Source organism: Chrysemys picta, chromosome 22 (assembly GCF_011386835.1).
Source record: "Chrysemys picta bellii isolate R12L10 chromosome 22, ASM1138683v2, whole genome shotgun sequence".
NCBI classification, from domain to species: Eukaryota; Metazoa; Chordata; order Testudines; family Emydidae; genus Chrysemys; species Chrysemys picta.
In genome coordinates this window covers 14,821,259-14,849,018 of record NC_088812.1, presented here as the reverse complement: position 1 = coordinate 14,849,018, position 27,760 = coordinate 14,821,259, and the positions used below count along the sequence as shown (strand labels likewise).

At 51.0% G+C, this 27,760-nt stretch overlaps 1 protein-coding gene across 3 annotated transcripts in view; it reads left to right on the top strand.

Annotated features, from left to right (window-relative positions):
- CSRNP2 (cysteine and serine rich nuclear protein 2) overlaps positions 1-27,760 on the top strand; it is a 33,286-nt gene that overhangs the window by 326 nt on the left and 5,200 nt on the right. Inside the window, exons 1-4 of one of the 3 annotated variants that reach the window (XM_065576546.1) lie at positions 2,060-2,203; positions 21,541-21,795; positions 23,580-23,839; positions 26,798-27,094. In XM_065576546.1, coding sequence (XP_065432618.1) covers positions 21,645-21,795; positions 23,580-23,839; positions 26,798-27,094 — 708 coding nt within the window. In that variant the 5' untranslated portion in view covers positions 2,060-2,203; positions 21,541-21,644. Of the gene's footprint in view, positions 1-2,059; positions 2,204-21,540; positions 21,796-23,579; positions 23,840-26,680; positions 27,095-27,760 lie in introns of those variants that run through there. The other 2 variants (XM_065576544.1, XM_065576545.1) reach the window with 2 other exon arrangements.

The following is a 27,760-nucleotide window of genomic DNA, read 5'->3' as shown; positions in this document are numbered from 1 at the left end:
GCAAGAATTAGTAGTCCTAGTGTACTTAACAAGCAGAGCTAGAAACAGAATCCCCAGCGACAGAATACAATAGATGTTAAGTGAACGATCAGTAATTGAAACTTGCCCCATATAAAGCTGTATAGTGGATTGAAAAGAAACTGAATTTAATGTGAGAATTGGAATCTGCTGGAAAGCTTTCTGTACTCATAGAACAGGAGTACTTGTGGCACCTTAGAGACTAACAAATTTATTTGAGCATAAGCTTTCGTGGGTTACAGCCCACTTCATCAGATGCATTAGTCTCTAAGGTGCCACAAGTACTCCTGTTCTTTTTGCGGATACAGACTAACACGGCTGCTACTCTGAAACCTGTACTCATAAACTGATTCTTACTTGATTTTTAACTAGTCTGGGGCTTAGATTCTCCAACTGCTTTTTGACTCAGTTGCCCTTTGACCCCCTACATCAGGCTGCAGCTGCTCACTATTCCTAAAATAAGGTGCTTTTGCTTATTCCGGCTGGTTCTGGCCTTTCTAATCTCTTGTCTAGACTCCTCTGTAATTCCACTTCTGCCCACCTTATTTCTTCCATCTGGAGCTGTTTACACCCAGAGCTCAGCAGTTGGGCTTCTTCACTGCAGAGATTGCATTTATCCCATTACTACCCTTACTAACAATTCAACCTGAAGTTCTGTTGATAACATATGGTGGCGGCTTATCTTAGTGTAAGTGCCGATCTGGGGATTGGTTAATGGGGGTCCTCTTATCGTCTTTCTAAGTTGATTTTTTGCTGGTCTTGTTAGAACTCTTCAATGGGCGGGCTGATTCCATCATCACTGTGGAGTTTACACTTAAAAGATTTGTGGCGTTACTGTTTGAATTTTAACTTTCTCTTCCTTAGATCTAGCTAATCCAGCTGTTGCTTCTCAATTCTTGTTTCTTTTTGTAACTGGTTCATGATTGCCTTGGGGTTTAAACTGTAAAGATTGTGTTTAATGATCTGTAAGGCTTGGCGATCGCTGTACGTGGGAGAATGAGAGAATCGTTTCCGACCTGGAGACCTCAATGATTGAAAATGCACAGAGGCTCCAAGGACCCTTCTGCTAAATGCATCTTTATTGCACACACTCCATCCAGTGGTGATCCAGGATATTACATTACTTAACATTTGTACTCTTTGTAATTGAAGGGTGAGTAATATTAAAGTGAAGCTAACCTTTGCCCTAAAGCGAATTCATTTTGCAATACTGGAGCCCACCCCAGCCTTGTTCCTTTCAGCTGTCTGTGCAAGCTCTTGCTGCAGGCAGGCAAAGAGCTGTGTTGTACAGAAGATAGGTACTTGGGGACACAAAGCAGATAGTGGATTTTGGGGGGGGGTGGAGGGGCAGTGTATGTTTGGTGGGTTGGTTTTTGCCCAGATACCTTGGTTGTTGCCTGCACTCTTGATACCTTAAATTGGTGGAAGAGCAAAAGCTTCACCTTATTCCTCCCTATGCCCTGCTCTCTGTTGCTGTCCTGCTATGTGATGTTAAAGCTGCAGTTGTGTGTGTTATGAATGTGACAGTTTACTTTTTAAAAAGCTTATGCTGCTTGCAAAAACCCCAAATGCTCCTAGCTCTGGAGCAGCTAGAGAAAAGCCTGCCTGTATTCCTTTAAAGGTTCTACCCGCAGAAGGCAAAAAGCAGTGGTGGCTCTTTTACAAAATGCATCTCTCCACCCCATTGCCTGCCCGCCTGCTTGGTTTTTAACCTGCACTACTCTATTCCTCCCCTGCTCCTTCCTAGGGCCTGATTTGCCTTTGCAGCTGCGAGAGCTTCTGTTTCCCAGCTTCTCCAGCCTGCTTTGGGGGCTAGGCCTTCGACTACAACTCCCAGCAAGCCCCTCCTTCCGGACTACAACTCCCAGCGGCCAGTGCGCAGGCCGGGCCGTCAGAACTCTATTTCCCAAGCTGCCCCGCGCCCGGGCGGGGGAGAAGTCACGTGCTCCGGGCTATATAAGGGGAGGCGCTGCGCCGGCAGCCCCATTGTTATCGCGGAGCGGAGCCGGGGCGGGTGTGTCCGGTTAGAGCCCGAGAGCGCCGAGCCGCCTCCGCCCCGCTCCGCCCGGCCGGACCCTCCCCCCCGCTCCCCCTGGCGCGGAACCGCCCGGGAGCCCGGGCCTCGCCCTGCAGCCCCGGCCCGCTCGGCGGGGAGGAGGGAGCGGCGGGGAGGGACCCGCAGCCGGTGAGTGACGCGGGGGCAGTAGCCCCTTCCGGGGGGGCTGGGGGACCCCGACCCCTAGTGGGGGCGGGTGGAGCATGGGGGCTACTTCACCTCTCCTGGGGGGGGCTCTTCCCCTCACGTCTCCTGGGGGGGGCAAATATGGGGGGGCTCTTCCCCTCACGTCTACGGGGGGGGCAAATATGGGGGGGCTCTTCCCCTCACGTCTACGGGGGGGCAAATATGGGGGGGCTCTTCCCCTCACGTCTCCTGGGGGGGGCAAATATGGGGGGGCTCTTCCCCTCACGTCTACGGGGGGGCAAATATGGGGGGGCTCTTCCCCTCACGTCTACGGGGGGGGCAAATATGGGGGGGCTCTTCCCCTCACGTCTCCTGGGGGGATTGGGGCATTTCCCACATGTAGGGGGGCATATGTGACTGGAAGGGTATGGGGGGGGCAGATACAGCATCTGCTCCCCCTTGGGTGGGGCGGTCAAATGGTGTTGGAGGGTAGGTGGGGTGACCCTGCTCCCTTGGGTGTTGGTGCGGAGGCTGCATAATGGGGGGGGGCATCCCCTCTGCCTGGGATGGGGGAGCAGGTGGACCATCCCTTTCCCCCCTGCATGTTAATGGGGGGCTGTCATAGGGGACTGTGGAGGATGTATCTGGAGGGGCAGGTGAGGCAGCACCTCCCCCTGGGATGGGGTGCTGTGCTGAGGGTTGTAGTGTGGGGCTTTGGGGGGGGCGGGGGCATTTGGGTTATGCTCCTTGAGTTGGAGCTGGGAGGGATGAGCTGTAGGGGTCATTCTGGATCCTTCCTTGGCCCAGGGTCACCGGAGACATTGTGGTTTTTTGGGGGGGAGGGGGCAGGATGGATGGAAGATTGTGACTTTTCCCCCTCAGGGCAGGAGGTTGGGGTAGTAAAGCATCCCAGTGCTGCATGCTGGGAACGGGCTCTTGGTGATGTGACTGGACCCATTCTCTTGTAGGAGGTGCTGGAAAGCATGTTTCCTCACAGGCATCCAGGCCAAGGGGTCAGTGTGGCATGGCATGCTCCCCTCCCCCACCCCCATTTATCGCAGGAGATAAGGTCACCGAGGGGATAGAGCTGGCCCTGCTGGAGTCTTGGAGCCATAGTAACCTCCATGTGCCCCCCTCTTTCCTTCTCACTGACGTGATCAGGGGCGAGCTGCCCCCTCAGCTTCGCGCTACTCTTTCCACCTTGGTCTGAGTGAAATCTTTCCCTTTTAAACCAGGCGAGGAAAACATCAGTAGAACCCAGCAGAGCTAGTGCAGTTTCTGACTCTGTGACCTTACACCTGTCCTGTTTGAAGCTTGGCCAGGAAGAAGGTCATGGATGAGTATGGATTTCCCTATCGTTATCCAGCAGTAACCCTAATATCAAAGTCTTTGGAACATGACCTTGATGCCCATCAAGTCACCATGGGTGACTTGGGGTTGATCAAGCCTTAAAGGCCTGATTCTGATATTAAACGGGCCTCTATGAGCATCAGCATGTATTGGGGTTGCATCTTTTGCAGATGAGCTTAGCTGTGCAGAGGAGGCTCTGTAAGAGTTTTAAAAGGTACGTCTAGCCATAGCATTTGTGAAAGCTAATATCTTAGGGTGCATCTACACTAGGAAAATCCAGGCTATATTTACCTCTGGTGGTAGCAACCATATAAGCTGTAGTGTAGATGGGGCACAGGTGCTGTCATTTTGATACAGTGGTGAATAGAAATAAATCTGTGCCTTGAGTGTGCTATAACTTTCACTATTGCTACCACTGGTGGAGAATGGAGGGGTCTGGAGCTTCCATGCTCCTGGTGTGACTCTTGTGGCGCACTATTCTTCCAGAACCTGTTGTTGTTTTAATGAACAGACTGAGACTTGATCTCTGGAGTGTCAGCCCTACTAGAGTTAGAGCCCGGTGTGTGAAATAAAATAGCCACACATCTGAATGGCTGACAAAGGATGATAGCTGAACCCAGTGGGAAATCCTGACTGGTTTGTAAACCGCTTGGGCAGTAAGTGCTGAACTCTTGACATTTACCAGGAAGCTGTCACGTCGTCGTGCATTGTCTTAGGGATTGTCCCATCACAGTGGTTAGTCTCTAATCTGGTGTGTAATTAACCTATTTTCTGTGGCTTGTTGACATGGGTTTTTGATGACACTGCCCTAGTCAACTATATAGAAGCCATTTGAGGTCTTGCCTGGGTTCTCTGTGCTCTCACTACACTTCAGAGGTGAAATTCTTGGATCTGCATCCAGTCAGATGGTGATGGGAACCTTAATGGTTATTCACATTCTTGTAGCCAGTCTCTAGTTCAGGGGTCGGCAACCGTTCAGAAGTGGTGTGCCGAGTCTTTATTTATTCACTCTAATGTAAGGTTTTGCGTGCCAGTCATACCCCCTGATACTAGTCATACATTGTAACGTTTTTAGAAGGTTTTTTTCTATAAGTCAATAATATATAACTCAACTATGGTATGTGAAGTAAATAAGGTTTTTTAAATGTTTAAGAAGCTTCATTTAAAATTAAATTAAAATGCAGAGCCCCCCCCCCCCGGACCGGTGGCCAGGACCCGGGCAGTGTGAGCACCGCTGAAAATCAGCTTGCGAGCCGCCTTTGGTACGTACGCGTGCCATAGGTTGCCTACCCCTGCTCTAGTTTGATACTCAACTTCTGGAACCTGCGCAGAGCTTCCTCCCCCTGTTGAAATGGTTACCATACACCCTCTGTTCTAGCCCTAGCCAGTTAAATAGAAGTTGATGATTGAGGGAACTGCTTCTGAAGTACAATCAAACCCAATGCAAATCCCTTTACCGTGCATATCAAATACATTACACAGGCTTCTTATTAGAATGCATGCCCTTGTAAAAGAGCTGGGGTGCTTTACTTGCCTTTAGGAGGAATGGTCGACATCGGGTTAGATTCTTTGTGCTTGCTATTTCTTCTCTGGCATTACAATCATTTCATGGTGTTTGTTGTGTTCAGTATTGTGCCTTGGAGTGCTGTATAATCTAGACTCACTAGTATGCTGGAGAGGTGTAGACCACACACGTTTGTCTGGCATTCGCTGAAGCAAGCCACTTTACATTTATTCTGAAACCGTTCAGAGTATAGACTACTCTGCATGCTGGCACAGGTATAGAATTGTTCATTTTATATCTAATGCAGCTACCGACACCTGGCCAGTGAGAGCAGTTGTCGTAAGGGCTGCTCTAGTGCATGCATTGCTTTGTGGCTTTCGCTGGTGTTTGTGGAGGTCTCTAGATGGGGAGTAGTAGCTGTTCACGGCTCTCTCCCAGACCCTCAGCATGTTTCACTGTTCTCTCTCTGACATCACGTTACATCAGTGGGGCGTGTTGCTCTGCAGTGATGGTGCCGTGTCATTCTGGGCAATGTTATTCCTGCTGCATAATTGGTAACTAGTGAGATCATAGTCTGAGATCTTGGGTGAGCTTAGCCCACAGCAGAGGGGTGTGAACCCCTTTCTCTGCAGGCTTCAACTTGGAGGAATGTGAGCCTCCTTTACCCATTTGTTCAAACAAAAACAAAAAAAAATCTCCCTTAAAATAGCGGCTGGGAGCAGCCTCGCTTCTCTCAAGTAAAGGTGAAAGCGCAGGCTAGTTCCTGTTCTTATTGACTATTCCTCATGTCTTAAAGCTGCCTTGATGGAAGAAAATTGGAGTTTAACATTTCACAGCATAAAATGCGGCCTTTCTGAATTTCTGGACTGATCTGATTGAACATAATCCATTCTTAAAGGCGCCCTGTGCCACCTAGAGCAGGAGTGTCGAGTTCATTCTGTGGATAGGGATGAATCCCACATCTAATTATGGACTGTAGACCAGACGAAACGTTGAGGCCTGTGTGTAGTCCTTGAGCCACAGTGGGGCTGCCACTGATGTCAGTGGCAGTGTGCACAAGAATGGAACTAAAAGTTTAGTTGTCATTTATTGTTCAGTCCCTTATTGTCAGAGAGAGCATCATTCTGTGGGAGAATATGCTCCCCTTAGGATCCTTGCAATTTCTCTTTTCTTCCTCTTCCTTTCTCTTCTTCCCATCCTCTTCAGGAAACTCATAATTTCGTCCCCCTTCCCCATCCATCTGCTAAAATGATCAGCAATGAAATAAAGTGCTGTCAGCACTGGCCTCTAAAGTTAACACTCCTGTGAGACCAATGCATGGCAGGGAGTTCACACTTCTCTGAATCATTATTTCTTCTTCGAGTATGATTGGTCCCTTTATCTATCCCAAACATAGATGCTCATGCGCACCTTGCACCGGAGTCAGATGGTTTTCTTAGCAGAGTCCATTGACCCCCCACCAGTGTCTCATGCTCACAGACGAGGATCTAATAGGCCGTGCCGGTCCACTCCTTTCCAGTTCCCTCTTACCACCATATGGCCGGAGTCTTCGCTTGCTAAGAGAGAGTGATCTGCTTTCTGTTTCCTGTATATAGTTGTGCATAGCTGTTTTAGTGTTTCATATTTCTTCTTAGATAGTGTAATTCTCTCCCCCCCCCCCCCCATTTGGGGAAATGGGCTTAAGAACTGTGCCTCTTGCCCGTGCTCATTTTCTGTGATCGACAAGCACCAGAGTTGCCGCTACTGCTTTGGCGTGGCCTATATCACGGCCCGGTGTGCTGTTTGTAAGTCCTTCGCACCCTGAATATGGGAGGCTCAAGAGTGTAGCCTCTGGAAGTTAATGGAAGAACCCATGCACCCTAGGGAGCACCCAGATCCGGGACCCGCAGAACCACCGGTACAGAGACCATCACCAGCGGTGAGCGCCCTTCCGAGCACCTCCCAAGCTCTGGATCCATCAGTACCAAAGGTGATGGACAAGCCTTGCCATGAGGGTAAAAAGCATGGACCCGGACCTAAGAGCAGATCCCCATCCTGGATTGCCCAGCGTTTCCTTCCCCGAACCAGGCCGGGTCAGATGAGAGGTCGCATGTGGATCCGGCTGGGCCAGCGCCCAAGCTGCACCACGCTGAGAGCCAGGCGAAGTGCAAGTGGGATCTGGTGGTACTGACGACTGCCTCAGTACCTCAGCAGGCACCCTCACCAGCACACGCACGGTCTGTCATGCCAGTGCCTCTAGGCTCATTGGATCAAGCAGCACCACTGATGCCGTCTGGGCCCTCAGCTGTGTCCAAGGGGACTCCATGCACTCTTGGGCAGTTGGAGCCTCTGTTCTTGATGGAGGAGCTGCTCCTCCCATACCTACATTCTCCACTCCTCTCCCGGACCCCCGCTTGCCATGGTACTTCCCTCTCCAGTGGATGAACCTTGCTGCTGCTGCTGCTATCGGCGAAGCATGTCCTGTTGCTGTATCACAGCCCTCTGGTACCAACAGTCCCTCTCATTGCTGGAACCATCTTCAACAGGGCCGGCTCCAGGGTTTTGGCCGCCCCAAGCAGCCTCCCCCCCCCTCCCCCCAAAAAAGCCGCAATCGCGATCTGCGGCGGCAATTCGGCGGAAGGTCCTTCGCTCCGAGCGGGAGTGAGGGACCGTCCGCCGAATAGCTAGACCTGCCGCCCCTCTCCTGAGTGGCCACCCCACTCCCCTGCTTGCCAAGCTGGTGCCTGGAGCCAGCCCTGGTCTTCAGAATCCGAGGGTCTCTCAGAGCCGGAGCCCTCGTTTTCTCCCAGGCCCTGTCGGAGTCCGGACTTGCAGCCCAGCCTGCCATAACCTTCCAGCTTACGACCCCACTGCAGAGGCCTAGTACCGTTACCCGCTAGATCCACCAATGCCCAGGGACACTTCTTTTTGGCCCCTTTTCGCTCTCCACACCGTCAGTTTACAAGGCGGAGGAAGATATGGAACCGGTTCCACTGGTGCTTCTTCATCACTGGATGAGGCTCTTATGTCTCCCTGTTTGATGACCACTGCCAGAACCAGGACTTGCACGGTGGTGGTGGAAGAAGATTCTGTTGGAGGAGATCCAGGTCATGCAGCATCCGCTCCTGGACATCCTCCAACCCCAGGGGCTCTATCAATGAAGCCATTCTGCAACAGATGAGGACAGCGTGGCGCACTTCTGCCTCCTATGCCCCCACACCGAAGAGAACAGAGAGAAGAGAATAGAGAGGCAGTATTTTGTTCCTGCTAAAGGGGCAGACTTTCTTTTTACCCACCCATTCCCCAACTCTCTTGTGGTCCATGCAGCAGCGAAACACCCTCAAAAATCTACTGCCCCAGATAGAGCGGCAAAGAGGATGGACCTGCTAGGCAGGAAAGTCTGCTCCTTCAGCAGGACTGCAGTTCCGCATGGCCAATTATCAAGCTCTGCTAGCCAAATATGACTTTAACAGCTGTAACAGGCTAGCAGAGTTCAGGGACAAGCTGCTACCAGACCAACAGCAGCAATTCCAGGCGCTGGTGGACGAGGAGTGACTGGTGGCCAAGGCAACGGACACATCCTCTTGCTCTCTAGTGACCGTGATGCCCAGGGACTTGTAGCTCCAATTGTCCGGATCCCCCAGGGAGGTCCAAAACTTGATCGAGGACCTCCCCTTTGATGAGCACCAATTATTCAATGAGAAGACAGATGAATCCCCCCCATTCTCTGAAGGACTTTTGAACCATGCTTAGGTCCCTTGGCGTTTACACCCAGGCCCTGAGACACAAGCAGCAACGGCAACCATTCTGTCCCCGACCACATGCCCTCTAGCCAACATACTACCAACACCAGCAGGAGGTGCCACATAGACTGCTCCGCTCACAATGCCCTCACTTCCCTGCCTCCGCCACAATCACCTGCTTGACCCAACCCAGCAGCAGTTGAAACAGCAGTTTTGACATGCATGTTCTCCTGCAGCACCCCATATTGTCATTGGGGGCCATCTTCCCCTATTTGCCCACAATTGGGGCATGCTCACATGGACAGTTGGGTACTGGAGATCATCCATCATGGATACTCCATAGAATTCCTATCATTTCCCCCTCATCACTCCCCACCCAGGGCTTCCCCTGGGAACCTATCCCTTCAACGCATCCTCCAAGAAGAAGCGGACACTCTGCTTCTCACTGTACTTCCTCCACCTGAAGAAGGGTGGCGGGTGGCACCCCATTCTAGATCTTTAGGTGCTCAACACCTTTATCAGGAAATCCAGATTCCATATGGTGATGCTGACATTGATTATCCCAATGTCTGGGGCCTGGTTTGCGGTTCTCGATGTGAAAGATGCCTACTTCCATGTCAGCATTCACCTGACCCACTGGAAATTTCTCCGCGGGCCACCACCATTACCAATCCTGAGTCCTCCCCTTCGGCATAGAGACGGCTCCATGAGTCATCACCAAAGTTTTTGCCGTGGTAGCAGCACAAATGCGCCGCCTTGGCTATTTGGTGTATCCCTACCTCAAAGACTAGCTCCCTTGTCATGCTATCCTGACAAGAACTCGCCTCTGCCATCCTCGCCCTTCGCACTCTCCGGTTATTTGCATTAATGAGAAGTTAGACGATCGACTTTATCAGCATGTGGCTCTACTCCATCGCAGCATGAGTCTTCCTTCTAGAGGACCTCTTTGCAACGCTACAGTGATGATTGTGGGCCTCTGCCACAACCCACGCACCATGGTCTGCCGTTCTCTCCCTCCTTGGACATATGGCAGCCTGTACCTCCATGACACCACACACACATCTATGCATGCGTGGCCTCCAGCTGTGGCTTCTCTTCATCTATAGATCCCAGAAGGACCATTTGGAGGCTGGGGTGGTTGTCCCCCACACGGTTCTGGCCTCCCTTACCTGGTGGACTTACGGCTCTACCATAAGTTCTTCCCAAAGGTGGTGTCAGAATTCCACCTCAATCAGTGCATCCACCTCCCTGTCTTCTGTCCCAAGCTACACAGCTCCCTGCACACCCTCAACGTCCGCTGTGCATTGGCATTCTACCTCCACGGGACCCGTGCTTTTCGTGCATCAACGAATCTGTAGCCATTGCTGTCCGGTCCAAGGGCCAGGCTCTCTCTTCCCAACACATCTCCAAATAGGTCTCTAGGTGCATCCGTGAATGCCACATGCTATTCAACATACTGCCGTCTGATAAGTTACAGCACGCTCTGTGCGAGCACAAGTAGCCACTTCGCCCTGCTTAGCAGACATCTCGTGGCCAGACATCTGTTGTGCAGCAACATGGTGCTCCGTACACACCTTCACATCCCACAATGCCACCACCCAAGAGGCAGCTGTGGATGCTGCAGTGGGCCACGCCGTAGTACAGACTGCACTTCGTCTCGCATCCTCGCACCCACCTTCACACTGATTGCTACACACCCTCGTTTGGAATGCATATGGGGACCCTCACTCAAAGAAGAGGAGGTTACTTACCTGTAACTGGAGGTTCTGTGAGATGTGTGGTCTCTATTTGTATTCCAATACTCCATCCCCTCTGCTGCGAACCTGACTACTCAGCAGTAAGAGAGTCACTGGCGAGGCATCGACCTGCATGGCTAATTCTACACTCTGCAAGTAAGAGGGGATGCACAGCGTGTATGCGGGTCAACGGGGCATTGCTAAGAAAACCTTCTGGCACATGGTGTGCTTGTGCACCCGCGTTTGGAATAAGAGGGACCATACATCTCGAAGAACCTCCAGTTACAGGTAAGTAACATCCTCTTTTTCGATTGCCCGCAGACTCGGAAAGGCAATGAAAGACTGGGTACACTTGGATCTTGTTTCGAAGGTTTCCTTCATAGACATGGGCCAGAAACTGCCTTTTTTTTTTTTTTTTCTTTTAGTTTAAAGCTAAAGATTCTGACAACCTCATGCAGTTGACGTAACTGCAGCAGGTGGACTGGGTGTTCGACACTCGTGGCCTAGAGCAGTGGTCTCCAAACTTTTTTGATCGCGCACCCCATCAGTAAAAAAAAAATTGAGCACGCACCCCCAATATGTGTATATTTATGTATAAATCATATACATTGTACTACTATACTAATATATATGTACATTATAAAACATGCACAAAAAATATTTAAAAAGGATGTTTAGTGAAGGGGGTGTGCAGGTGGCTCTGTGCAGCACCGCTCCCATGGCCACGATTCTGGGAGCTGACACCACCCCCCACACCCCACCCCACCCCCGGGCAGGCAGGGCCACCCGGAACGCAGGGGCTTTAGGGGCTGCAAGGCCCTGGGCTAAGGGGGCCCCGGGGCCCTGGCCTGCAGATCTAAAGCCCCTTTCGGACTGCAGCCCTGCGAGCACAGGCCGGAGGACTCGGAAGGAGCAGGGGCAGCCGCGCAGCCAGCGGCCGGAGAGAAGCAGCACTTTCCCCTTCAAAGCGCTGCTTCTCTCCAGGCGGCTTTGAAGGGGGAAGCGCCGCTTCTTTCCGGCCGCTGGCTGCCCCTGCTCCTCTACAGGCCGGAGGACTCGGCTGCAGTCCAAAAGGGGCTTTAGAGCGGCAGGCTAGGGATCCGGGGCTCCCTTGGCCCAGGGCCCTGCCGCCCCTAAAGCCCCTGTGTTTTGGGTGGCCCTGCCTGCGGGGGGTGGGGAGCTTCCCTGCTTGCTCCCTTCCTCTGGCTGCCCCCCCTTTTTTTTTCCCCCTCCCCCTCCGGTGGCGCTCCTGCTGCCATGCCCCCCGAGTGGATCATCTTGTGCAACCCCACTTTGGAGACCATTGGCCTAGAGCAAAGGTGTATTCTAGGAGTCATGTGAGAACAGAATTGACTTTTGCCTTTTATCCTTTACAAGCTGCTTATTTAAAGACAAAAAATTAAAAAGAGCCAAAGTTGCCATGTTGGTGTGATCAGCGTCTTGTGTTCCCACAGCTGCTCTATGTGTAAACGTGACCAGGCCAGCCACTGCATTCTGCAGCGTGAAAACTTGCCCTAAGCAAAAAGGGTTTAAAAAATTATGCTACTGTCTATAGACCGAGAGAGATGCTGATACTGGAGAAGCTTTCTAGGCAGTTGGGCATGGGGCAACCCCCAGAATCTCTGAGTGCGACCCCTCCCCCTTATAAATTAAACACACTTTATCTATTTAACACCATTATAAGAGCTAGGTGCAAAGCGGGGCTTGGGGTGGAGGCTGACAGCTCGTGACCCCCCCATGTAATAACCTCATGACGCCCTGAGGGGTCCCGACCCCCAGTTTGAGAACCCCTGCTCTATGAGCTGAGGGAAGGGAAGAAATATTAAACTTTTTTCTGAATTAGGAAGTGGTACTGTAGTGACTAGCCAGATGCCAATAAGTAGCAGACTTGAGGGATCTGGCTAAGGCTATTCCTACAGCCAGTGGGTGGGGGAAAGGACCAAATCAAAGAGAGGAAATAGTGATCAGAGGTAACCAATAGACTTGGGGTTGTAAAGAGTTTCCCTTGAGTCACCCCAGGGGCTCGAAGTTTTAAAGCCTTCATTTCCACTACATGTGGTGTCTATGAGATTACCCCGTGGAAGTCTTGACTCAGGCAAAATGAGCGTCAGTGTCTGCTTTATAATGAAAGTTTAGAGAGTCTTACAGCTTGCCTACACAGGGAAATTCACCAGAACAGCTATTGCAGAATAAGCTATTGCTCCCCATGTGGGGACACTTTTTTTTATTCCAAAACAGAAAACTTTTTATTCTGGAGTAATCACTGTGCTTCCAAAGATGAGGCATTGTCCTGAAATAGAATCATTTTTATTCTGGTACAGTGTGTCCACAAGGGGAGCTATTCCAGAGTAACTTATTCTGCATTAACTGTTCTGGTCAATTTTCCCCGTGGAGACAGACACTTAAGCAAGTAGGAAACCAGTCTGTAAGTGTGTCTCAAGTAGATTAGAAGCCCTCAGCCCATCATCTGGCTGTGCCATTGTTATGGTTCTGGGTGTCCGCTATACCCAGGTCCCTACAGAACTACTCCATTTTGGTTACAGGAAGAATAGTTTCTCCTGTGAACGTGGGAGATGAAGGAAGCAGGGAGGACTATGGACATGAAGCCGCTTTTCCTCATTGAAGGAGAAAAGCGCTCCCGAGTTCATTCTGGTATTTGGTCCCAGCAAATGGCCTTAAGGAATAATAGTGATGCCTTTTTATGTGGATAGTGTTGTATCTAAAATAATTCACTCACCCCCTTTTCTGGCATGTTGACCAGAGATCAGTGAGACTGGATGGATTGGGACTTGCTGTCATATATTCCTCTCCAAACATTGCTTGGTGGGAGCGCGTTCGGTGTTTTCTGTACTGCTTTTGCCAACAGGAAGTCCTTGTGAATGATCTAAGCATTCTTTGGCAGCTCTCCGCCTCCAATGGTGATGCGTTAACGGAAAGATTCTAATTGTGACTGAAAGCTGGAACCTGGTGGTGGGTGCTAAATTTATAATGGGTTACAAACAAGTAACTAGGCTCTCCAGCTACAGTGTGTTACTGGTAGGGCCTCATGGATCTCCTGCTTGTTAATCAGCCCAGTTCTAAATGGCTTTGAACTGGTAGCCATCCGCTTTCTTGAAGACCTGAGACAAAGGAGATGCCATGAGAAGTTCTGTGCAGCCTTTGGGTATGATGGCCTCAAACTTCTTCCTGGTATGGACCACATCTTAATGCAGAGGTTACCTTGGAGACATCCCCGTTCCTGATCACGTGGACCTTCCTCTCCCCTTCTGTTCATGCTAAATACCCTGAGGCAACCACAGCAATTGCTGACATTGAAGACTTAATGTTTTCAGCTTCTTTGTATGCCATTTAATAAATGGAAACAAGAAGAGTTGATATGGTGCGACCAGCCATGGAGCACAGTATGGAAACCTTTGTCCTTGGCTGGCTTTTTCTAGTGGAGTTCCCTTGCCTGTTGCCACCTTCGGTGATTAGAATTCTTCTCTCGTGTTGAATTCACCGCCCAAAAAGTAGGCCACGCTCAAAAATCTTGGTGTGCTGGCACTAAGCTTTCCTCCTCCTACCTCTCTGTGCATACCTGCCTATCCTCACCTCCACCCCAAAGCTTATGGACCCCCATGGCCCTTTAATCTGTCCACCACAACTGTTCTGCTCACCATCTTGTCCTGAGCGTCCACCTTTAACTACGTCAAGGGCGTTGTCTTTGGGCTCCCAAAGTCCCTGCTCTGCACAGTTCAGCATCTACCTTCTCTCCAGTGCAAAACGGGACCATTCTCACCCCGTCTTCAGATCTTGCCTTCCACTGGCGCTCTTTATTTTCGCCCTCTGTGAAAACTCTGCATGCTCCAGTTGACCTTGTAGCCTTGGTCTTTCTGTGCTTCCCGTCTGCTCTGCTCTGTGCCTTCACGCAAGCTCACTGCTCTTGGCGTAAGGGCCTTCACCATTGCTGCTTTAACTGTATCCAACTCTTAAAGCCGTTTTTTGTCTTGAAAGATGTTGCCTAAGATGACATTTTATATTTTAAAAGCAGTCACCGTCTCTTCCTGCTAATGCTGCAAGTAGCACTTGTCCTGCTCTGATAACATACCAAAATCCTAATCCCACTGACTAGCCCTAGTGAATGTGGCACAAGAGGGTCTCCTAATAGAAGATGCTATGGAGAAATTTCTGAAATGTTTCCCTGGTGCAAGGCTTTTGGCATACAGTACTTGCCAGCCCTGCCTGTGTTGCCCATTCCCTGTAGAGAGATTAGCAGATGCATGTCTCTCGGGCTCAAAGGCTCCAGAGGTCTCTGTGCAACCTGCCACTGTGTGTCTCGAGTGGTTTTTACAAGTGCATTTTCTGTAAATTCAAGTAATTGGATACAGCGAATGAATGAAACTGGCCTTTTCCTCTACCCTGCAGCAGGATGTGCGTGCTGTGCAGGGACAGCTGTCCTCCCCTGCATACCGGGGAAAGGAATTGAGCTGATAGAGAACAAGCTCCTCTGGGTAGGGTGATGGGCTAGTGTTCCAGGATTAGCTGGAATTCTCTCATCCTCCCTGGCACCCCCCTCCAAAGAAATTACACCCCAGCCTCCCACCTCCCCACACACAAAAAGAATCTACTTTGGTTCTGCTGGCCCCATTGTAAGGAGTCTTTCACTGTTCAGCGCCTGCTGCTCTCTTCTGCCTTTCCCATCAGCACTTTGTTCCCAGCACCACGGGGCTATTCAGAAAATACTTGAAATTCCTTCCTGTAATGAGAAGCAGGTGATCTATCCCACCATTCAACTGTGGATCTCCTTTTTTGGGAACAGCCTTGGAGCCCCCTTCTGTTGTTGTCGGGGTCCGGTGCTGCAGAAGGGTCCAGGGCATGTCACATATGGTTTGCTATATTAGTTTTTTTTTTTTTTTTTTTTTTTAATTTTATTTTAAGGCCCTGTAAGGCGAGTCTTGGAGAACGAGCTGTAGGTTAATCCTCTCCACTGTGCATGGGCTTCTCAGTAAGCCAGCAGGACTGCAAACAATGGCGTACCAGGGAGTAGCAGACAGGATGCTGTTGTTAATCTCTTAACCCCTCGGTGGAGAAACTCAGTAGGACGAGAACCCATCCTACTGGGTGACTGACTTCTGCCAGGCTGCATGCCGGAGGAGGCAAGCTCCACCTACACTAATGTATTGCTGAGGGAGGCTAATTCAGAGGTGCACTGGAATCCGGAGATTCAGTGGAGTTCATTGTTAATTAAATTCTTGGCAGTTTGTGTTCCTTTCTCCCCTAAGGAGAAAGCAGGTCACTTAATACTCAGCCGAGGTAACATGCTAGCGTCAGACCTGAATAGGGCCATGTGCTTCCAAAAAAGACTCTACCTCTTTTAGCACTTGTTACCAGAAGATTCTTTTCTTTCTTTTCCTCCCTGCCACCCCGTGAAATATTTTTCAATGTCCCTCGCCTGCTGTGGGTGATGAGTGGAAAAGGAGGAGAGATGCCATTGGGCCCGGAGTATAGTTTCTGCTAGTTGATTGTGAGGAAGGGCGCTTGAGATGCTGCTGCTGTTGTCTTGTCCCATGATGATGATATCAAGGCATGAAGTTTGAGAATGAACTTGGCAGTTCTTACGGGCCCTTTGTAAGGCCTCGATCCAAGCTGTCAAATCTGAAGAGCTTCAGCTTCCCCAGTATGGTTCTGGATGCCCATTCCATACAAATGCATGATGTCCAAAGGGGCAGAAGGCTATTTGTCAACACCTCTGCTGGAAACCGTAAAAGGGGATGGGTCAGTTTCCCCGTGTGCAGTAGCATCTTGTTTCTCAACCCTCTTCTGCAACCTCGGGTGGGAATATGATTGCCAGAGCCCCATTAGCCAGAGATTTCTTCTGGAAACACCTCAGTATCACAATGAGGTGGGAGATGGACTTTACTGTAGAGAGGAGCTTGTTTCTTGCCGGGGGTGGTGGTGGTGTATGTGTACACACACATACACATCGCTGTAAAACCCGCCTTCAAACACCACGTTATGGTTTTGACTTGACTTCCTCTGCCCTTTGCCGATTTGGCTCTTTGCTCCAACCGTCTCTGTTGTCCCCCGCATCAGTCTCTCCACCTCTCTCTTACCATCTTCTCCTCGCCCTGTTCCCCTCATTCCCCTTCCTTTCAATGTCCCCTCTTCATTCACTTTCCTTTCCATTTAGCGCCCCCCCCATTCCCCTCCCCCCCCCCCACACACACACACAAAATTGTGGTACTAACATGCTGTTTGGTGCCATCCCATTGTTCAGTCTGCATTTACCATGTTGGATCGCACCCAAGGTCTATCTAGCTCAGTGTTCTGTCTGCCAGCAGTGACCAGTGCCATAATTTTCAGAGGAAGGCATAAATACTGCCAGATGTGGGATAATCTGCCCCCCCTTTTCCCCACACACACTCTGTCTCTCACACTCACACCCCCATACCCCATCTGACATCTCATCCTGATCTCTAATAGAGATTGGCTCAAGCCCTGAAGCATGAGACTTAATATCCCTTCCAACATTTTTGTTGTCATTAAGTAAGAGAACACTGGACATTCTTGTTGTCCATATACATTGTATCTCAATAGGCAAGATGGCAGGAGTAAGATTTTGGGAGGGACTTGACTGAGACGGAGGTGGCTTGAAGGGGACCAAGATGTGTTGGTGAGAAGATGACAACAGGGGTATTGAGGCAGGCGCCATCGGCATTGCGAAGGGAGGTGGGAATGTGAAAGTCGATCAGGTCAGATGTAGGCAGGATCTTTGAGATGCAGAGCCTTGGAGGCAAAGGCAGACCCTGCGAATGGGATGTGCAGCGCAAAGGGGAGCAGGTGGAGCCTCTCCAAGGGAAGAGGTGATATTCTGGTCAAACAAGTGAGCAGGATGCCTTTGGCAACAGCAACAATTTGGAGGGATTCAGTAGGCCATTGAAAGCATCTGGACCTCAGTCCAGTTAAATCCGTCCAAACCCTTGTGTAGACACTGATTTTTGGTTGAAGAGGGGCTTATTTCAGTTTAACTTAAACCGGTTCCTAATCAATTTAAGCTAAAATGAAACAAACTTGGTTTAAATCAAAGTAAGAGCATCCCAGTAGCCTTTGGCACTGGGTTAACTAAATCAGTTTAACATCCACCTCTTCAACTGGGGTAACTCTGCTTATAGGCAAACCTGAGGATGCTACTGCGCAGCCTCCCGGGAGTAATTCGATACTTGCAAAGCGCCCGTTGACTTCATCGCGTCTCCTTTTCTGCTGTGTCAGCTGTACGAGACTCGCAGGTTTTTATTCCTCTTGTTTTTGGGGCAGGGGGAGCAGTCTCATTTCCTCTTGATTTTTGAAGAGGTTGGAGGCCCCCAGAACCCTGGAGCGAATCCGTGCACTTTTCCCTGCACTTGAACAGTGAAGAGTCCGAAGCTGGAGGCGAAGGGGCGGGGCTGCTCCCCGTTTTGTTTGAAGGAATCGAGCGTGGAATCGTTTGATTCCCCCAGGAAGCTCCGTCCTGCAGTCAGGAGCCTCTCGCCTCTCCTGCTACACGCAGTCGGCTGACATGTTTTTCAAAACCCATTTGTTCAACTTGTTGTCATGGCAACAGTTGCTAGCTTATTGAAGGGAATAGACAAGTGCAGAGGAGACTGAGGGGAGGGGGAAGGCTGGGTGGGTGGGTGTTGGGCTCAGGATCCCAACCACCAGGGATGCGGCCTGGGACCCCGCCCTGCTCCAGAAGAAATGAGTTAAAAACTATCCTGAACACATGCGATGGTCTGGGCAAGGTGTAAAGGGTCGGATCGCTCTGCTTGGCTTGTTCTGATAGAGTTGTGTTATGGTTTGCATGGCACTTTCGATAAACTCCAACCTGACCCGGAGGAGGAGATCTCAGCATTTGGCTGGGCCTCTCTCGTTCTCCTGCCCTGCAGATCACTTCCCCATCCAACTGCACCTCTGATGACAAAGGTGTGTATGTCTGGGTCTCTCTCTTGGCCCTGGAGAGATGCCTTATTAAAAAGCGTAAAGACTTCCATCTAGCAGGGAGCTCCGAGGAGACTGTCCGCTGCCCCAGGTATCCCCGGGGTATTCTGTATCCATCTGCCTCAGAAGAAGGGCGCAGATCAAAGTCATTCTGGTCCAAATTATCTGCATCTTGGTGACCCATGCCTCTAAACATCAGGCACAAGAGAAATGGTGCCTGTTTCACACCGCTCTGCTGTTTCTTGACTTAGCAAGTGAACATTGCTTTATAATGAATGTCTCTCTCTGCTGGAAGTGGGGATGGGGAGAGAACTACCCGCTTTGATTCAGTCTCTTCTCGCCACTGAGTTTCTGAAGTGCCCAGTTTGTTAGGAGGCTGGGTGTGTGGCCTTTCCAGGCTTCGCATAGACAGGGCCTGTGCTCCTTTCAACTCCTATGATAGAGCAGCTGATCTGATTGAAATTAGTTTAGGCAGCACTCTGTTACAGGCAGGGCTAGTTAGTGGTTTGTTCCTAGAACAGTCCCCAGCTCTGCGTTTAGGGTGGAAATCCGCTAGGAAGACCGCGCTGAAGCCAAGAACAACGCAGCTGGTTCTACTTTTTCCTCTGCGTTCAACTCAGTCCTAGTGTTATTAGCAAATACCCTATAAACCTGTGACCTGTTACACTTGTCTTCTCACTGGATCCTAAAACGAGAACTGGATATAATCCATGGCTGCTTTTGGGTATAGGAGCCCCCGGCTTCTTGGGATACCACTTCTAAACGAAGGCCTTGTCTATGTGAGAGAATTGAATGTGTTTTACCTTAAAGGGGGTGATTATAAACCAGTTGAGTTAAACTGGCACAAATGGCTGTGCGGACTCTTGTATTTTGATTTCAGACAGGCTTATTTTCATTTAGCTGAAGTCGATTAGGAATTGGCTTAAACTAAACCAATATAAGTCACTCATTCTTAAACTGAAATAAGAGTGTCTATGCAGGGATTTACACCAGTTTAAAGAGGTTTGAAAACTGATCTAAGCTTACATATAGGTGTGACTTTCTTACCCTTACACCCTGAGAAGAGTCACTCAAATTGCAGTAAGTTATTCCATATCTCATGATGTGATGCTGGGAATTGTGTTCTTGGGTATAGTAGAATCTCGATTGATTTTTTGAACACCAATCTTTTATACAGCCAGTTATATGAGCTGTTTTTCCCAATGGGGGGAAAAAAATCACATAATGAAAGGGATGTCAATGAAGAACAAGTCGACATCCCTTCACATCCCAGTGCCTTCAGTGCATTGGAAATTGCTTTGCAATGGTTTGAAGGACAAGAAGAAAACAATGCAGTGCACCAGACAGCAGCTTGTGCACTAAACCTACTGTAATTTTGAGATGTCCAATTCCATGAACTCAATCCTCAATTATTTAGTAAAATAGGGAGGGGTCCTGTTGTATTTGTGGAAGCTACAGGCATCTACTCTTATCTAGAGCTTGATATTCAGCTGAACATAACAGCCATACTGGGTCAGACCAAAGGTCGATCTAGCCCAGTATCCTACTTTCCGATAGTGGCCAATGCCAGGTGCCCCAGAGGGAATGAACAGAACAGGGAATCAAGTGATTCATCCCCTGTTGCCCATTCCCAGCTTCTGGCAAACCGAGGCTAAGGACACCATCCCTGCCCATCCTGGCTAATAGCCATTGATGGACCGATCCTCCATGAACTTACCTAGTTCTATGCCTTTGCCATATGCCTTTTTACTGTGGGACTCATGTAAAGCTCCATTTTTGTGTTAGCTTCACGCTTACAATCTGCCCCTAGGCCTTGTTTTAAGAGTGAGAGTCTCCCATAGTTGCAGAGCAGAATAGACCGAGATGGTTAGATAAGAATAGGAAGACTACCTGGGCAGGGTTTGCTGATCCTGTGACCTCTTCTATGGAATCCTTTTAAGTCTTTGTAGCTTGTATTTCCCCATATGTGGTAAACATTATTCACAGTCTAGCATATTAGTAGCTGTTATGTAAAAGCTAGGTGACAGGTCCCTCCTCTCCATGACAGTCAATGTAGAAACTGAGTAATCCTAAGAAGAATCATATGGACCATATTGGATCAGACCAATGGTCCATCTAGCCCAATATCCTGTCTTCCGACAGTGGTCAATGCCAGGTGCTCCAAAGGGAATGAACAGAACTGATAATCATCAAGTGATCCAGTGGTGGGTGGGTTAGTGCTGCAATATGTGGAAGTCTCAATAGAAGTCTCTTCTGAACCATTCTTGATATGGTTCCTTTATGCTAATTTGGCCACCATCACCCCAGTGGCTTAGGTCCAGCTGATTCTAAGTATGAAACCTGTTTGATTTAGGCTTCCTGTCCAACTTCCTTTCGTGGTTTGTGACCATGCATTTTTCCTCACCATATGCTACACACAAGGCAGGAACAGACTCTTCTCCCAGTCAGCTGAGTGTATCGGACCACGTGTCTGACGTAACATGTTGAGGAATAGGAAACCCAGCTGGCATCTAAAAGCGTAAATAACTTAAACTCCATGCAGGACTTCTATCTTGGCAAGTCTATAGCAAAGGAGGCATTCAACCCTCCCATGGTTCTGTCATGACACCTCTGTATGAGCTTTAGTCTAGTCCTCCCTCTCAGGCCAAGAACAAGCGGTGTGTCGATGGGACCTGTGGGCAGCAGAGTTTGCTGGAGTCCTGGCACAGAATTCTCTTTAGCCTTTTCTATTGCCTCGTGTGTTGGCTTATCATTTAATGCATAAACGTCACTGTAGCACTAAGGGTTTGCCCCTCTGCTGCTTTTCAAGCAGTGTGCTGGTACTGGTGCTTAGAACCAGAAGTTTTGGGGGTCTTGATGCCCTAACTTGGAAGAGCAAGTGCTAGGAACTCAGCCCAGTGGCCCCTTTCCAAGAAGGCATTTGGCAGTCATTGGAGCAGTGCATGCTGTGGAGATGGGGGCCTGTAGATGCATCGGTGTAAGCTCAGGGGCTGTAGCAATACAGACTAGAAAAGCTCGGCTTGGTGCTGGTGGATTGCTGACTTTCTCTCCCCCATGCTCCCTGTTTATCCCCAGGTACCCGCTGAGCCCCCACAATAGCCCTGGGGCTGCTGTTGGAGTTCTTGCCGCTGACGTCTCCTTTTTTATGCTCTTTGGCTCTCCATGCGAGCCAGAGACAAATGGATGCAATCGCCAGCGGCAGCCTCAAGAGGAAGTTTGAAGATGTGGACGTGGGCTCGCCCGTCTCCAACTCGGACGATGAGCTCTCCAACAGCGACAGCGCCGACAGCTGCGATAGCCTCAACCCCCCAAGCACCATGGGCTTCATACGTGAGTGGCTGAGCCGGTGGATGGGGGGGTGGGTTTGCAGAGGCGCTCTGTGGTGTTTCGTTTGTCTGACCTCACTGGTGGACCCGGCATCTGGCTCGTTTCACATCACACAGTTTGGTCTCACTAGCATGAGACAAGTGCAAATCACGCCCAGGGGAATGCTGGTGTCCATGCTTTGTGGGCTGAAAACCTAGTCAAATGGGTTCCCTCTGGACAGATTTGGTCTTTGCCCTTCCATCGTCTCACACTTGGTTCAGTTAGATGACCTTGCCTGACATTGGACTGCAAATGAGGGGTGGGGACAGGCAGGCATGGATTGCATGACAACGGTCTCCAACCCAAGAGCACAGTTGAGGTGCTTTTTTTTTATTTCCCTGTGCAAACGAACTCTCTTTCCTGAGAATCTCTAGGGAGGCTTTCAAGTATCAGAGGGGTAGCCGTGTTAGTCTGAATCTGTAAAAAGCAACAGAGGGTCCTGTGGCACCTTTAAGACTAACAGAAGTATTGGGAGCATACGCTTTCATGGGTAAGAACCTCACTTCTTCAGATGCAAGGCACAAAAGCTTATGCTCCCAATACTTCTGTTAGTCTTAAAGGTGCCACAGGACCCTCTGTTGCTTTTTAGGGATGCTTTAACATTCAGCATGGAAGCTGAGAAAGTCCGATTCCCTCCTACGCTGTCCAAGCTCCCGCTCTCGCTCCATCCAACAGTGGATTAATTCTGGCATGTATGATACAACCACCTGACCCTAAAAGATGATCCCTGCTCAGTGCTCCAGAGGAAAGTGATGATGCTAGGAATATTGTCAATGGTCAGGAAGGATCAGAGGAATTAGAAATTTGTAATTCTCCTCTAGCCCCAAATTTACCATCCCTTTCAAGAAACCACTATCAACTTAGCTTATTTTAAATCCTCTAACTTTTTACAAATATATATTTTGGATTAGAAAATCGCTTGCCCTGTATTATTATTACTATTAAAAAGATTTGATTTTAAAGAAAAATTTGGAAGGAATTTTTCTATTCCCCTTTTGGAAAGATCTCCTGGAGGGGGCCCAAAAGCCAAGCCATCAAACCTGTTCGGGCTCGGCTCTCCTGCCTTCTCCCTTCTCTCTGCACATCTGCTGCCTCTTCAGTTTCAGCCTTGCTGCTCCTGTTCCCAATGGTAAACCCCTTGTGGTGTCAGAGAAGGGCGACATGCTGTCAAAAACAAAAAATGGTGGTTCTGACTATGGACAAAGTAAATAAACTGATAAAGATGAGCAAGAGTGAATGAGTGTTTCCAGTGAAAGGAATTTTAGGGGTTACTTGCCAGAAGTCTTCAGCTGGAAATGTGATTTCTCCCCTTCACACGGTTCCTCTAACCCTATCAGACATTTACAGCCAGAGAGAGCGTCCATATCCCTGGGACTGGCCTCCCTTCCCCAACTCCCCAAATAGGGTCCTCTGAATGTAACTCTTGCAAAGCCCTAGGGGAGGGGAAGGCATTTCCACGCATGAATTCCTCCTCAGTGAGGTCCAGGGTATGGTCTGCTCTGGAAGTTGGCTGCCAGTCCTGATTGAGGCAAACATCCTGCTTGTCCCTCTTCCTCCCATCCTTGTACCTCAAATCAGCTGATCGGCCTTTTCAGGTGCCTGTGCATCAGCAACTCAGAGCAAATCAACTAGGGTCCATGCTTCTGCTGTGCCGTGGAAGAGCTGGGGGCGGTCGTGGCATGAGTAGGGTCCATCCAGAATCCCGTGCTCTCGCCCTGTGTCTAATGCTCCCTTCCCTCCGCTTTCAGCCACATCCATCCTGAAGAGGCAGAAACAGCTGCGCAGGAAGAATGTGCGTTTCGACCAGGTGACCGTGTACTATTTTGCCCGGCGCCAGGGCTTCACCAGTGTGCCCAGCCAAGGGGGCAGCTCCCTGGGCATGGCCCAGCGCCACAACTCCGTCCGCAGGTACACGCTGTGCGAGTTCGCCCAGGAGCAGGAGGTGAATCATCGGGAGATCCTCCGGGAGCACCTCAAGGAGGAGAAACTCCATGCCAAGAAGATGAAGGTATCACTGACAAAGAGGGGGGAGCGGTTAAAGGCGCATAAGAGCTCAGTGACTGCTATGGGAATCCCCAGGCCGGGATCCTCTGTCTGGCCAAAAACAGCTGCTTCGAAGGAGGGTGCATGAAACCCAGCAGCTGGGCAGGGATGTGATAAGCAGCCCCCAGAGGAAGTGTCTTCCTAACCCGCCCCCCACCCTGGTAGCAGGAGGGTTTGACTGAATCCTGAAGCAGGAGGGCAGAGATCTTTTAATATTTACTCTTCTAACTCCGGATATTCCTGTCACTGTAAATATGCAGTCCTTTTTTGAATCCTATTTGAGCTCTTGGTGTCAATGGAAAAGCGTTCAACCGGCTGCGTGTGGTGTGAACAGGATTTCTTTTGACCTCATTTTAAAGTGTGCTATCTTCCGCCGTCGCTGAATGTCTCTTGTGCTCACGTTCCAAGAGCGGGCGGATAGAGGCGCCTGGTTGCCTTTCTCCAGACCAGGCATGATCCTGCGTTCCTCCGTCGCTATTGGCATGGAGAAGGCAGATCGGACATCGCTATTCGCCCCTTCTTGGAATGCAACTGCCCTGCAGGGGAGGGGGGTGGATCTGTGACCGCGAGTTCTGGAGGGATTGGGCCCCAGGCTGGGAAGAGCCAGATGTGGGGATGGGGATGGACAACTGAGCTTCCTAGGGAGCAGACAGAGGTGATTTTTTTGTCTCAAGTCATTTACTTTTCTCGGTTGTGGGTGTTGACCAGATGGGCGCGGCCTGGCAGAATCTTGCCAGTGGTGCGGCTGCAGCCTGGCACGCTAAGAGACAAGATCCTGGCTGGAGCTAAACCTCCTCTCTCAGCCAGGGGCGGCACCAGCGCAGCAAGCGCATGCCGGGGGCGGCAAGCCGCGGGGGGCGGCGTGCCGGTCGCCGTGAGGGCGGCAGTCAGGCTGCCTTCGGCGGCATGCCTGCGAGAGGTCCGCCAGTCCCACGGCTTCGGCGACGGGTATGCCGAAGGCGTGGGACTGGCAGATCACCCGCAGAAACACCGCCGAATCCGCGTGACCAGCGAACCGCCCGCAGGCGTGCTGCCGCCTGGCTGCCATGCTTGGGGCGGCAAAAAACATAGAGCCGCCCCTGCTCTCAGCCTGGCACTAGGTTTTCTGCAAGCTTGCCCAATTTCCATCCAGCGTCTAGAGCTGAGGCACAAAGAAGACTCAATCAGTGGGGCATGCTATCCCCAATGGGTGAGTACCTGGCCTGTGCCCTGGGGGGAGGGGGGTTCCCTAGAGACTGGACTTCCCTTACTGAACGGACATGTCTGTCTGCAAAGCTAGCCCTTCAAATCCGCCTCTTGCTGCCATGGCAACCTGCTTGGCAAACCGACACACATCCGTCCAGCCTCTAAAGTGCACACCTCGAACTAGGGCTTTTCCCCTGCTGGGGCGTGTGGCTGCAGGGCGGGTTATGTGGGGCAGACGAACGGGTGCAGAGAGATGGGGAAGATGATGAGCCGGGGTCTGCGAAGCACCTGCAGCCAACGCAGTCACGCTGGGATCCTGGGGGCCTGGCGTGAACCACCAGTGGCAAGCAGGGCTGTAGAATTGCCATCTGTTGCGGGGAACCTCCTGGATTGCAGAGAATGGAGGTGGAGTCGCTCTGATCTCCATGGCTCCTGAAATGAGCGTTCTTAAGCTGGAGTTATTGCATCATGTCTCTCTCAGGAATTTTCCTTCTGCCTCCGCAAACCTGGGCTTGTCTGACGAAAGCAGCAGCCTCTAGAGTATTGTCACGTATTCCAGCAGCAGCTTCTCCATCATGCCTGCGTTAGGAACCCTGATTCTCTGCATTTAAAATAGAAATGGGGAGGAAAAAAAGCCCTGGCCGTGTAAACACACTGTACTGTCGGTTTCCAAGGGTTTGGGGAGCAGAGGGAATGAAAGAGAAGCCGCTACTCAGCTCTGTGTTCCTGTCAGTCCGATCAGGGAGCAGCCTTCATTTCTGTAATGGAAGAGGATTGGGGGCAGAGGGTTCAGGTTTTGTTCAGCTGCTCTGGGGGGCAGGCCTGGTGTGTGGGTGGAGGGATGGGGCCCCGTCAGCCCAGGAGCCGTATCTGTAAGTCGGTTGCACTGCTGAAGCCACACGCATTGATATTCCTGGAGGATCCTGGGTGCCGAGGCTTGGCCCCTTAGCTGCTTTTCAACCACAGCATGCTGGGAAACACTTGACTGGCCCGTTCTCAAACGCCGATGCCATGTCTACTGCATCTGGCCCATGGGGGTGCTGCTGCTGCTCCACTCTGAGGGGCCAGGTATTTTAAGACACGGCGGCCTCCTTTTATCTCCCCGTTTGCAGAGGGTGGGGACGGGCAGCCGTCTCCTCTGACCTGAGCACACATTCCTTCCCCAGCACATCTCCAGTGGGTCAGCGCAGAGGATGCCCTGCAGGCTATCGCAGGCTGAAGGGTTGAAAGCTGGCCTGGCCTAGCAAGGGGCTGAGGAGAGGAAAACCTGGGGCCTGGTGGAGAATCCGCTTGGGCGGCAGCTTGTTTGTTTGTGCTGACTGATCGCTCAGATCCCCCTGTGACGCTGATGTCGTGGAGGGCTGAGTCCGCTGCCTTGTACTCCAGTTGTGTTGGACAGCTGAGTGAAATGACATTTTGGCTGCAATGACCTTGGGCGAAGGGGGTGCAGGCCCAGCGGTACGTGAGGCCTCTGCGTGGGTGGGTGGGAACGAGGCAGGAGGTGACTGAGTCAGATGATGCCGTGCAGGAGAAAATTGGGAGGAAAGATCTTTCTCAGCATCTGCTGCTGTTGAAGGTCCCTAAGTGCGTGGTACCAACTGAGTCTCCCCTTTCCCGGCAGATCGCTTCTCCAAGAGCTAATGCTAGCGGGTGTCTCACCAGGCGTGTGCTGGGGCAGAGCGCCAGGCTTCGTGCCCAGGGCCCAAGCCAAGGACTAACTCTGCCCGTGTCTCCCCAGCTGACCAAGAACGGCACAGTGGAGTCGGAGGAGGCGGACGGCCTGACCCTGGAGGACGTGTCAGACGACGACATTGATGTGGAGAACGTGGAAGTGGACGACTATTTCTTTCTGCAGCCCCTGCCCACCAAGCGGCGCCGAGCCCTGCTCCGGGCCTCCGGGGTTCACCGCATCGATGCTGAGGAGAAGCAGGAACTGCGCGCCATCCGCCTGTCGCGAGAGGAATGCGGCTGCGACTGCCGCCTGTACTGCGATCCCGAAGCCTGTGCTTGCAGCCAAGCTGGGATTAAATGCCAGGTCAGTTGGGGCAGCTCTAGGTAGCACCAGGGTCTGGCCTGATCCGTGCTGGATTGTGTCGGAGCTGGTCTCTAGGCTCAAAGGCTGTGGGTTCAATTTCTGTGCCAGGTCTCTGGCTTATCCCCAGTGCTGAACTTGCAGGGGAGAATGGGGGAGGATGGGAGCTACCCTTCAGAGAAGACCTGCATCTGCCTGGTTCCAGGGGCTGCTGTGCAGGACAGCGCCCAAATTGAAGGCGGTAACAGCCCCTTCTTGCAAATCGGAGGCATCCCAGGCTGTGGGGGAGCTCTTAGGTCTGCAGCGTTGGCCTGTGCTGAGCCTCTCCCTGCCCTGGAAAGGGCTCTGGGGACCTTAGAGGAATAACGCGTCAAATCCCTGCTCTGGTCAGGTGGAAAGAAACGTCCCCGTTAGCTGGGGTGTCGTCCTTTCCCTTCCCTGCCGCCCCCACCCATGGAGATGAACTCTCTGTTCAGTCTGACCGAGATGGTGGCTGCAAAGAGCCAGGAATCTGATCCTGATGGTGTTTGTTGGGTTGAGATCTGGGCTTGGGACCAGAGACTGCCTAGGTGTGTGGCAGGAATTATGGACTGCACTGGCTCCCCCTGCTGGCTGACTCCTGGAGCACACCGATGGCAACTCCTGGATAGAAGGGGAACCAAAGCAGCG